The 13,035-nt window shown below is 36.3% G+C and overlaps 1 protein-coding gene across 1 annotated transcript in view; it reads left to right on the top strand.

Annotated features, from left to right (window-relative positions):
* Nucleotides 1-449: 449 nt before the first annotated feature.
* The window catches only part of LOC145779963 (uncharacterized), a 30,801-nt gene continuing 18,215 nt past the window's right edge, over nucleotides 450-13,035 (top strand). The window contains exons 1-15 of the mRNA XM_082591658.1: nucleotides 450-938; nucleotides 1,655-1,876; nucleotides 2,392-2,613; nucleotides 3,079-3,914; nucleotides 5,079-5,130; nucleotides 5,914-6,006; nucleotides 6,134-6,216; nucleotides 6,321-6,515; nucleotides 7,804-7,951; nucleotides 8,519-8,697; nucleotides 9,399-9,651; nucleotides 10,323-10,465; nucleotides 11,091-11,169; nucleotides 11,700-11,888; nucleotides 12,509-12,592. Coding sequence (XP_082447784.1) covers nucleotides 575-938; nucleotides 1,655-1,876; nucleotides 2,392-2,613; nucleotides 3,079-3,914; nucleotides 5,079-5,130; nucleotides 5,914-6,006; nucleotides 6,134-6,216; nucleotides 6,321-6,515; nucleotides 7,804-7,951; nucleotides 8,519-8,697; nucleotides 9,399-9,651; nucleotides 10,323-10,465; nucleotides 11,091-11,169; nucleotides 11,700-11,888; nucleotides 12,509-12,592 — 3,142 coding nt within the window. The 5' untranslated portion in view covers nucleotides 450-574. The remainder of the gene's footprint in view (nucleotides 939-1,654; nucleotides 1,877-2,391; nucleotides 2,614-3,078; nucleotides 3,915-5,078; nucleotides 5,131-5,913; nucleotides 6,007-6,133; nucleotides 6,217-6,320; nucleotides 6,516-7,803; nucleotides 7,952-8,518; nucleotides 8,698-9,398; nucleotides 9,652-10,322; nucleotides 10,466-11,090; nucleotides 11,170-11,699; nucleotides 11,889-12,508; nucleotides 12,593-13,035) is intronic.

Raw genomic sequence — 13,035 nt, 5'->3', positions numbered from 1 at the left:
AACTTTTATTTCAACTGTTCAGTTCAGTTTGTTTTCATTTCTGACAATCACAACGAAAAAAAATACTTGCCATCACCTGTATGAAAAAACTAGCACCATAAAAAACTAAATTCCGCAACAGACAGAAAAAGGCATATGCATTTCAGGGACAGAGAAGAAAGTTGTTTGCTCAGCCTTCGCCTGCTTTAAGTTTTGTAGATTTGTTTATTTGCTTTTTGGTAAATTCTTATATTTTTAGTGCAAAAGTGCTGCGCATAATATATATTTGTATGACTTCAGATCTAACATGATCTAACCGAACTTATTTGAAAAAAAAGTAATCGGCTGTAGGGGAAATCCCAATAACAAAAACTCCTTCCTGCTATTTGTTATGTCACACTGAATCAATGCAAAAAAGCATAATTTGAATATAACTAGGTTGACAATTATGAGAAAATTTGTGGCTGGGTTAAATTTGTGATATCAAATGAAGGTTTGTGAGAGTTTGTGATTGGGTTTGTGAGAGACAATGATTTCTTCAATTATTGATATGACATCGTAACTGATCATATCTGCTTAGTCTACTATATCGAATATGAGCACAATAAGAAGACTCAGCTTTAAAACTTGGGGACAATCAAAAGCTAATATCGAGCAAACTCTGAATGCTGGGCGATATGATGCATATGACAATGAGCTTTCTTTGACTTATGGAATCCACTACAGGCACACATTATCTCATTACCCTTGCCATGTGTTCAGTGCTGTTTATCGACAAGGTTCGAAAAGTGGCTTGGAATATTATATAGTGAACTATGTAACTTCAGATACTGGTGAGAGTGTGATAGGTCAATGGAAGTTTAGTGCAACAGATGATTCAAGCAAAGTTATCAAGAAAATATCAATTCGTCAAAGCTTAAAAATCTTAATTTGGATTCCTAACCAACGTGCATATATTGGTAAGACTGTAGCATATATACAGCTGATACAACAGTACGGTAGCCTACATATTATTAGAAATTTTTGCACAACTCTAGTTTGTATTACAAGTGTAACATTTTTGTATGCCAATTTTTATTATGAAATGTTGATTGGTTGTATAAAACTTGAAATTGCAAGTAGATGGTTGCATTGCACATAGCTCAAAGCTGCAGGTTTTCTTCTGACTCTCTTCAAGAGCTAACGTCAGAATAAAATAAACATATTACTGACGTTAGCTGAAGTCAGACTTAAACCTGTAGCCTTGAGCAAGGTGCAACATTCTACTTTCAATTTCACTTTTTTCTTTACAATTTTTTTTTAAATATCTAGCACGTTCTGTATTTAGTTAATTTAATGTCCAACTGAGCATACTAACTAGCCTACTTGTTTTTTTACTTCTAGTTGTTTCTATTATTACTAATCCAGCATATGGTAATAAACCCAGGTTAATTTTTTTATACATGGGTCATTCCATGCCAAATGGGTTACACCACACGTCATAGATTTTATTGAAATTTGGCATACTTGTTACTTGTAGATGTCAAAGAAATATAAAGAATTATACCATTTACAAATTAGCAAATAGTAATAAACATAGACCAATATTTAAAAAAAATTGTATTGCTGTTTCAACATTAAAATGTTATGGCAATGAATTTATTCAACATAAACCATTTTATTTTTTTATTATTAGGATATTGTGGAGATATGACTCTTCGAGGCTTTACGGGAGTCAAATTTGAAGAGAAATCACGATTAACTGTTCATAGCACAGTCTTGTGTATGATCTATGTTGAAGACTTTGATGAACTGATTACAGCTGGACAAGGATATGTTTTTTCATGGGTTATAAGGATGGTAGCTTTTGGTCTTCTGGTTGACATAAAGGAACCCCCTCTTAGAAGTGATGTAAATTGTAAGTTGAATACAGTAAACTAGACATTTTTTTTTATAAAGCTACAAATCACTGAGATTGTTGTGCTTCAAAAGAATGGGTTAGCTTAGTGCTCCCAAACCAGTTGGTTGTGGACTAGGCCATGTGTTTTCTGTAAAAAATTAACAAAAGAGTTAAGCGCTACTCCAGTTTTCTTGCCAAGACAATCATGATGTGTAAATTTAATCAAATAAAATAATGTTCTGTTTCAACAAAGTTTCCAACACATTTTTATTGTTTAAATAGAATTTTGTTTGAATAAAATTTTCACCTTGAATTTACTTGCCAAGAAAATCAGTAGCCTAGTAGGCCTATTTAACTTTTGGTTGCAGTTTTTTACTGTTTCTGTGTGTAATTGTGCTGTGATCTGTTGAGCACGTTTGCAACTACCACATCTTGTTTCTGAAATGCAGCCTTTTTTATGCACACCTAATATACACTGAAACCGAATTGCACGCACCTAATTTTGCATGTTAATTTGATATTTTATTTTTCAGCTAGTCGTGAATGGGTTCATCGGTTGTTCTATGATAAACACACAAAAACTCTTATGGCCTTAACTGATGAGACTGTTTACATGATCAGCTTGGTGTCTAGAATGCAAATTGATATGATTCATAATACACACAAGGCTTCTCTTACAAGCTGTGCATTTTATCATCCTTACCTATACTACATCACAGCAGCTCGAGATGGTACAATCCATATTTACCACACAGGTCTGCATTTAAGTTATCTACGAAATGTATCAGTACTGACAATTAATTGAATATATCTCAATGTATCGTAAATATCTCAATATCAAGCCTTTTTGAATTCTGATGTGTGTATTGGTACTTTTAATTTTCTTTCTTGAACATGCCTATGTAGGCCTAATGTTTATATTTACACTTTTTTGTATTTTTTCTCCAGGCATGTTTTATCTCTATTTAACAGATAGCATAATATTTTGCATATTTTGTACCTCGACAACACCTGGCCTGCACAATAAGTTACATGCGATGCATTTTGAGAAATACCTTTGTTTGCATCATTTGCATTGTATATAATTAACTAATATTTTTACTACCGTAATTTGATTTTTTATTTTAAATAATATGTGACAAGGTAAAACGTTTATTTATATAATATATTTTTCTATAATATAATGTATTTTGCGTTTAATACAATGTATTTTGCTACAGGAGTACAAGCTATCATTCGCACTTTTTCTGCTCACCGAGATGGTATCACAGGTGTTTTGACGCTTCCACATCAACCGATTTTAATATCATGGTCGCACACAAGTGGTTCTCTTCGGATGTGGAGACTAGACACTTTGGAGTTAACCAATGAAACAACTCTTTCTGAGAATATTAATCATCTTGAACTTGCACGTGATGATAGACTGTTTTATCTTAGTGACAGTGAAGTGCGAATTTATGATGTAAATGTGCTGTATAGTATTTTTACAACATTGTCTGCTCCAGCAGAGTATTTTAAGGTTTGTTCTGTACGCCGTATAAACAACGATTTACCTACAGAAAACCAAAACAAAAAGAAGATTTCTAAAAAGTTTAAAGATATTATTCACAGTCCTGCTGGGCATATGGAAAAAACCCGAGGAAAAAAAATGATTCCCTTTGTTACATCTTCCGATGTTAGTCATGGGTTTCCCCAGACACCTGATTCTACACAGTCTACTCCATTACTTCGTTCAGATGAGTCCCAACACATAAGATACAGCGTTGACTTTGATGGACACTACGACGAAAATGAAGAATCCTTTCTTGACCAACGCCTTGTTTGCGTTCTGGACAATCACTGTATAATGGGAGTGTCACCTGTTTCAGGGCAAGTCTTGAATATCATTTATCCCAGTCTAAAATCTGATCGCCCCCCTGTATGTCTCGACATAGAAAACTCTGGAAACGCCCACTATGTTGCTTTAGCGGATGGAAAACTTGTTGAATTTGACTGTTCGGTCAACCCTGGTCAAGTTGCAAACGTTTTTACGCCAGAAAAAGAAAAAATGATGCATGTAAGTTTTTGTTTTGACATACAAATCCATCTTGCCTTTTTATTTAAATTGATCAATATCATCAACTGCCTACGTTTCAACATTGTTCACTTCATTGCGGAATATATTTACAAAAACTATAAGTTTTTAGATGAACTTGGGACACCACTCTATATTCACATGTTCATTAAAGGCTATCATCATCATAATCCATCGTCGGTTTGTTCCCCACTGGTGGGGGTGGCCGATTGTTTCCGCGCAGCAATTGTTTTAATCCCTTTTCTCCATTTCACCCTGTCCCTCGCATCTTCCTCCTTCAGTCCGACTTTTTTAAATTCATCCTTCACTTGTTGTTTCCACGTTCTTCTTGGACGACCGCGTTTCCTCTTCCCATCCACCTTTAGATCTAGTGCCTTTCTAAGAAAACTTCCTTCCTCCCTCCTTGTCACATGTCCATACCATCTTACTCCATTTGCCCTTGCCAGTTGGTCTATGGTCTCTCTCATCTCTAGCATATCCAACAATTCTTCAGTCCTTTTTTCCCTTCTCGTTTTCACCCCACACATTGCTCTCACCATTGATCTTTCCGTTCTTCTCAGGATTGCCAGTTCACTCTCTCTCTCAATACCCATGTCTCGCTACCATATAGCATTGCAGGCCGCACACAGCTCCGATATACTTTCCCTTTCATCCTTAGTGAAAATTTTCTGCCATACAACATTTCCCCACATTCCCTGAACTTTGCCCAGCCCAATCTTGCCCTTGTTGTCACCGCTGCTTCACATCCACCACTTCCATTTATCCGATCACCCAGATAACAGAAGTCTGTCACTGTTTCGATGCCATGGCAGAACTCATCATCATGGCCTTCCACTTCATTCCTTCCTTTACTGCATTTCCCACAAACAAAACACTTCGCCAATCTTGTTGCGGCTCTCTTGACATTAGCACATCTTGCATGTACCCACTTTCCAGGCTATGATTTTAATAATCATGAGGTTCATCGTATTATTAAGCTCTCTAACTAGCATTACCTTCCTTCTTTTAGTTTTACCTTTTAGCTTTTGTAGCAAAATAATAACTATGCAAACAAGAGCAGCTGTAGCATGTTGCCTGCTTTTGCTTTGCTCCAAAATATCGAAACGGTAAAATCTCAATGCATCACTTTTGTTTACGGTTCTAAAGGTGTATGCTGTTGTTTCAATGGAACTTTACGTTGAGGAAGGCAGCAAACTAGGTAATACAGTGACTGTTTTTTGTTAAACAAACCCTATGATTGTCAGATGCTAAATACTGTTTGTTTGTGAGCGACGAAAGGAATTTTGTCTCAAAGATAACTAAATGTTAACATCAGAATAGTCCGCCCCGTTAGCTCAGTTGGTTAGTCGTAACTTCACGAATGAAGAAGCTTCAAGATCAAGTGGCGCTGGTTTGACTCTCGAGGTGATGCGAGGTCTTCATACAACGACACCTAGTGGATGAAATAATTCACAGACAACAACACTTCAACAATCGGAAAAATTTACTATGTCAAACTCGGTGACCAGGCCTGCGTCAGTGGTTCAAAGATTTTACAAATGTGCGAAACTGCCAAGGTTAAGCTTTCAAAGAAGCTTTCCCAGTCCGAGGATAAAGATTCAATCAATCAGAACAGTTACAAAAACTTAGAATAATATTTTACATAATAAACTGACCAGACTTTAAATTCTGACGGAATTTTTGAAGTGCCGTACCGGTAGCATAAAAAAATACTAAGCAAAGTACCAAGCCCAGATCAACTATTAAGGTATGTTATGTACAAACTGAGGTATTGCTGAAGTTCCCCTTTTAAAGTCTATTTATGAATAAAGCGTAGCTGACCCATCTTTTGTTAGTTGTGGTTAATTTTACTTGTTATCACGTACTATTTATCATCGCTTACAAATATTGATTTAGTTTTTGTTTCGCTGTCTGCTTGTTTACTTCCAAAACTCGATTTGCTAACATCACTTACACTTGTGTATTTGTATTCATGTTTCAGGCCTCCGAAGGCAAGGAGTTTTCATAGGTTTGGAAAATGGAAACATCTGCCTGCATGATGGCGGCGAAAAGGTGGAGCCCAAACGTGGCTATGGTGGGGTAGTATTTAAACTTTCATATTATCATTTGTATTTTTTGTTTGATTTGTGAATGGTCTTTTTAGCTTTATGTAAGCATACCGTTGAATGTGACCTGGAAATTTTAACACATTATTTTTGCAGAACGCATAAACAGAAAAAGGAACAAGAGAAAAAGGAGTTCAATAAACAAAATAGGACCAGTCCTTACAATGTCTTCTATGAAGGTAATTTGAACGTGCTTAAACTTTTCAGTGTGACTTTAAACAGTGATTATAGTAATATGTTTTCAGTAGTAATTTAAGATTTACCACTAAATTTCTTAATTTAGGCTCACCTTGGAAAGGTAACTTCCTTGTATGCCCCATACGAAGGAAGTTTGGCCATGAGTATCAGCGATGAGGAAAATGAGGATCAAGGTCATCAGATTGTGATACACAACATCCTCATATCGTGCGGCATGGACCACCAAGTGATCGTTTGGAGAGTTTCAACCGTTCCTGGAGCGACTCCATTAAAATTAGAAGTAATGTATCTACAATGAATCGTGGGATAGTGTGAAAACTATGATAGTTGTTCTGACAGGTTGGCGATAATTACATTTCAGCCACATGCGTATGCTATCGGTCTAGTTGCCCTGATGGAGGAAATGTCTCCTAATACACATTTGTTCATTCGAGCTGTAGAACACGAGCAATGTTGTGCTACCTTGTTCAACGACCTATGGCCTTGTAGGTCATGCCTTTTGAGGGAAAGGGCGAGACTATATCAAGGTAATATTGATTACAAACCATCGATTGCAAAGTGGAGCCTTCTCGATTATAGCCCTTGATTTTTTTCATGATTATGAACAGTAAGATGTTGTAGAGAGAAATATCTACGGCCTTTCTTTGAAGTTCTTAGGCTTATGGTCTGCTGAACTGTGTTTACTGTCACTAACCGTAAGCGGCAAACAGGGAAAGTGACACAATAGGCCTACATACAGCAGCTTTTGTCTATTCTTTGGTAGAGTAGCCTACTACGCGCCTATTTGATGTCACAGCATTTTTGGGATTGCCACTTATTACTTTTTGTGCACTGTAACTGGATGCCCGCATCTAAAGTGTTTGGACAAATTTCTTGTTTTTGTTCTCATCCACGCGGCTGAGCTTCATCACAAAGAAGACTACCTTTCTTGGGCGGTGGCATTGGAGATCAATCACTTGCTCTACTTGAAAAACATGTTCTTTTGGAATGGGCAATGGGCATTTTCATCGAATGAAGACACCCCTTTATATTAAATGTTAAACACCACTTTATGTTAAGCAGGCAGTAAGTTTTATGCTTGCAGCTCATCTTTTCAGTTTTGTGTGTTCTAACTAATTAGTTTCTCCAATTTTGCTCATCTGTAACACTTCGCGTGATTTGCTCTGCTCCGGGTTGTGTAGTTTTTTCACTTTTTATTTGTGGTGGTCAGAAATGTCGATTGCTACTGCTAGTTTTGGATAAAATAAATTTCTAGCTGTTAAACAGTACATATATATTTGTTCTTTAGATGTAGCTAAATTTTATCATGGTTATTCTTGATGAGGACTCTATGGTGTATCCAAACCTTTCAATGTAAATCTTTGTTAACATAGCTTTTTTGTGCGTGTTTAAAAATATTTTTTTTAATTTGGTGATGGTACGCAGCGTTAAGCTTATGTGATTATGGTGCAACAGTATGTAAAAACGCATAAAAGTAAGTAATTTCGAAAAATTCAAGAAAATATTGTTGTTTTTTGTGATTTGCATGTCGTTTATAGTGTATATCTGCAACTGCAACTGACTTTCAGGTTCTCTTGCACAAGTTGCGGCTTATGCACCTAACGGCTACCCCAACATGTCTAGCAGTGACCTCCAACGTTGTCCTGTTTGGGTTTCACAAAGGCATTCTCCAAATGGATAAATTTATTTGGAAACGCTATTTGTCAACTCGTGGAGGTACAGTAGATGTTGGTGTAGTTCTATTGAAAGCAATTTACGAAATTCATTATGCATCAGTCATGTCATATAACGTTGGCATCACAATAGAACTCAACTAAATGCTGATGACAAGAGTTTTTTTATGTTTTTTTTTTTAATTAAATTCTCTTTAAATTTGATATTTGTTCAATGGCCCATTTCTCAAATAAATAATTGCAGCTGGTTGGTCATACTATAAGCGGAAAAAATATTACAACAGAGAACTTAACAGGTTGGTATAAAAGTTAGCTGATTTACGTTGTTAGAGATTGAGTAGTTGAGTGTAAACAACACTGCAAGGCAAGATGGTGAGGGCGTCTGCATGGCGTTTGAAGGAACGTCTGTTCGATACATATAGAGAACGCACGACTGCGTCTTGGTAAGATACTATGACGTGCTATAAGGTGAACACGCAGATTGGCTAAAAAATGTTACAAAAACAATCCCTCATGATGAGCAAACAGTAGGCCTAAGTCTTTACCTTATCGTTAGTCTAGATATGGTCATCGAACATGTAGGTTACAGCACAATTATCTTTTCTTTTAGCAAAAATTAAGTTGGAGTGCACCAGCATAGCCTTGCATGCTTTTGTGAAAATTCCCTTGGGCATTGAACTTCTTCACAAAGGAACGGTGACAAGTGTATATGAGTCGCATTTGTTAAGGTTGTTCGTAACTACCGCCAAAGATAATACCTTGAAAATTTGGGACTGTGAAGGCCAACTGGTTTGTAATAACATTTTGCACAAATTTTTATGTTGTACTTAAGTTTGATTTTGTTGTCATGTCTATTGTTTAAAACAAACTGAAAACATTGTGTTTTCTCGACTTAATCTAAAAATTGCATTCTCCAATAAATTATCATGATGATAACCATAGCATGTCACTAGTCTGGGCAAAATTTTAATTTTTGACTGTTGCTTTTATTTTTTGCACATGTTGCTTTATTGATTATGACTTCGTGGAAGCTAAAAGCGTTCAAATTATCACGTCATATGTATTGTTTCATGCCTGGAAAATCACGTAAAACCTTGTGTTGTTCTTTAGTTTACTAAGTAGGCCTAGCCTATATGTAGTTTCACAAAGTAAACTTGCGATCAAAGTTCTGTGAATTTTAAACTTGAACGAAAGCTGTTATTATTCTATACTCACTTTGTGCAATTGAATAAGCTTGAAGTACGAATGCCCGTGGTTGGCAGATTCGTTAGTGTTAAACAAACAGTAGGCTATCATCTTTACGTACTCATCAACGAAAACGTTGTTTAGTGCAGAGTTTATCCAATCTCAGCAGTAGTATTGAAACTTAAATCCCTGACATCGTTTTTTTTTTTTTTTTTTCTTGCAGCTTCTAACAAACCAAATGTATTGTGTCTTTTATGTGATATTTTAAAAATCTTCCGTTCACTTGGTGCCGCATCTCTGCGTAGATTCGCGAATTACTTCTTGGTGACAGTGTTCCGTCTGCTTGCTTTCTTCGTGGCCGAGATATCCTTGCATTGATGCGTACGCACATCCTTAGAATCGAGGTTCATCGCTACCTTCCCACAGAGTACTTGCTAAAGATTTTAGAAATTGACAGAGCAGGAGGTGTTGAGGATATAGAGCCCGAAGAGCCCAAACCAATGGAAGGCCCAGCTGAGAGTATTTATTTTTTTGTAAAAGACCAAACTATTTCAGAAGGTTTGTTATTATATTAGATTAATATTATCAGTTTGTTTTTATGCCTGGTCATTACAACGAAAAAACAATAGACTGTATAAATTGCCAAACATAGCAGAGTTCTAGAAAAAGGTAGAAACGACAAAACGCAAACATTATAACCTGCTTGATACTACGAACGCTTTGACTGAAGTCCAGTAATTAGCCTAGCCCCTTTGTTAAAAGATTCAATTCATGTTTAAACAAATTAATCAATTGATGATATTTAAATGAAACAGGCTTACTGTAGCCTACAACTTCAGCGGAAAAATGATGAGGAGGCATAACTTAATTGGGTGAAAATTTAAATTTAGGCCTGTAGCCTAGTAGAAAGCCTTATTTTAACGCCTAGTCATTTGACAACACTGTTTTAGCAGAATAGCCCACCCTCTCCTGCTTCCATCGTTGAACTATTGGTTGAGTGTGCATGCTGGAGATTGAAGAATTATGCAATAAGTTAGATTCAGTTTCGCTTTTAGCAGCATGATCGTTGCTTACTACAAAATGTAGATATTAACGACCTGTTTTAGCGTGATGCTCGTTTTTCTCAAAAACAAGAGGTGTGAATGTCAGGTTATTCACTCAAGAAGTCTTTGTTTTTGCAATTGCACAGCACATGTCCTGAAAGTTGACTATACTTTACTGTTTTACAGAGGACATGATATTGCCAACGCAGGCAGAAGAACTCCTTTCGGAAAATGAAGAACGAAAACAAATCAATCAAATGTTGCGATACATGAAGAAACGAAAGACGTTTTTCTCCACTGCAATGCAAGCCATGGAGGAATTTAAAAATGTAAAAAAATTATTGATACAAAACTATACAAAAAGATCTGTAACTACATGCGTTATGCCTCACTCGAACTAAGTGAACTTTTGCAAATTCTCTATAGGCTACAATTGGCAGTGGCAATGCAGAACGTTTCATGAGTTGAAAATTGATTTAAGATCTATAACTTTCTCATAGAGTGTTGGCTTGAAAGTGATATACTGTACAGTGTACATTTAAACATGTTAGGTCCGAATTCCAGTAAATCAGACTTCTAACCGTACATCCGTATAATCATGCTGCATACGTACCATTAAACTAAATTAACTTTATGCCAGGCTGTATTCTTACTCCACAGGTTTTGTGTGGGAAATTTCATTGGACTATAAAAGGCTACTCTGTGTGTTTTGAACTGGTTGCTACAGTGTTACTTAAGTTGTGAGATTGTTTTACTCACATCCAGGTGCCAATGTTTACCCTGATTACATAGTCAGAGTAGTGCAAAATGTCAACTACTCTGACTGCCACAACAAAATGCACCGATCAATGTTCACTGATTTGTTGCAACGCGGGTTTTGTGAAGTGAATTTACAGTTATGACTTGCTTTTGTTGCAATTAGCGATTGTTTTAAATCTAAGACTACCGTTGCAGGAACGTGAAACGGTTTTTGGAATCGAATTGAAAGATGCTGTTCCTGTCACGAAACCTCAAGATAACGCTGCTGATTTTGGTAAGGTTGCATTGCTTCATGAGAGCGTTTTCTTTCTGCTGTATTGGTCTGTCTGGTTGACTTCATTGGATTTCGTTGACTTGTGGATGACGTGTGTACCAGCATACTTGTGCTTTCTTTCTTTGATTCATTCATGTCACCTTATATATAGGCCTATCTATTATTAATTTGCACATTAAAAAAAAAAATTTGTTTAAAATTTACTTAAATTTTTCTTTTATTTGGCGTACCACGCATTTAAAAGCCCGTCATGCGTGGTATTATCTTATAGGCCTCGATTAACTTTAGCGCGTTCAATTCTACCTTCGCCTAAATTTCATTTCTTGTAACCTTTGAAGCATCGCCACTGCAAGAAGTACAGGAAAACTGTCTCAGTAGTTAATTTCTACACAAAAAGCGTTTCCTATACATGGAACTTTTGCTATTTTTTATAGCAAAAGTTTGTCTGAATGAAATAACACAATGTCATATTGCGAAATATGTAAATGATTAATAAGTATTAAAGAGTCATTCGTTATATTTTTTTGTAGTGGCCAGTTTGAATCCACAGGCTATGGCTAAGCATGCTGTTGCACCGGATGGCTACATCCCTAATTCAGTGATCAGAGATGCAGTTAAATCAATTTATCCTCGACCAGCCTTTGCTTTCATGCAAAGAAAAGGTTCAAAGAACAGGACTATCATTTTCACCGGCAGCAAAGATACTTTTTCCAGTTTAGGTAACTCTGCAGCATTTTTCGCAAAATACTTTTGTTTGGTTGATCATTTACCTTGTGCTTGTAAGGAAAACAATGCATTATTCTTTTTCCAGTAGGTTGGTTTATTTGTATTGCATGTAAATAAATGATACGTACAGTAATTTAATTCGTGTTTTTAAAAAATACTCCAATATTCAGTTGGATACAAGTGAAATAAAATAACATAGCTCAGTTGGATAAGAGCTGGATTTTGTGAACAAAGAAATGGCACGATTGAACAAACAACGCTGGTGGAACTTTTGGAGTAGGCCTAAGCGCTTGAGCAACCCTTTTCAATATCAGCTCTCCAACCATTCAACCGCATCTAGTGGATGGGTTAGTTCACAGGCAACAAGTGAAAATTTTCTCACTCTACCATTCTTGGTGACCAGGCCTACGTAAGTGGTTTGCAGCTTCTACAAGTACCCTACCCACCAAACTGCCAGGAATAAGTTTCCAAAGAGGCTTTTTCAGCCCTAGGATAAAGTTGTTCATGATTCGTTATAAAAATTCTTTTCTGAATAACTAACAAAGTGAAATAGGCAAAACATGCATGACCAGTTAGCACTGACATTTTTTAAAAACTGAATGTTTGTGTTCAGATATGGGGAGCCTGTCAAATTTCCCCTCGGAGAGCGACGATGATGTTCGTTATGTGCTATCGGATACATCGAGTTCCGGTTCTGGTAGGTTGTTCACTGCCCTTTATGTTTTATATATTAATGGTAGACCTTTAAAAGTGTGATGTTCACAAAGCAGGCAGGAATCTTTTCTGCATGTATTTAAACAACAAATGTTGTTTGAATTTCATTTTTTTGTTTTCGTTGATCTGTTGTTAATCGTTTTAACAGCCTTAAGTTTCAGTCGTACAGTAGCCTATATTGGTTAGGGCTTAGCGTTACTATAATAAGTTTTAAATTAGGGTAAAGTATATTTTATTACGCACTTACGCAGTGTTTAAAATTAAAATGTTATCCTTGAGCAACAATTGTACATGATATTAGTTAGACTAAAACATAATTATAAGCCGTTTGCTTAAAGCTTATCGGACGCCGGTTCGACACCCACTTAAAGCGCGTTGCTTTTTCGGCAGACCATGTAACGATATATTTGATTTGAACCCGAAGAT

The sequence above is a fragment of the Aplidium turbinatum genome, chromosome 11, assembly GCF_918807975.1.
Source record: "Aplidium turbinatum chromosome 11, kaAplTurb1.1, whole genome shotgun sequence".
In the NCBI taxonomy this organism is placed as follows: domain Eukaryota; kingdom Metazoa; phylum Chordata; class Ascidiacea; order Aplousobranchia; family Polyclinidae; genus Aplidium; species Aplidium turbinatum.
This window is presented reverse-complemented; position numbering and strand designations above follow the sequence as displayed.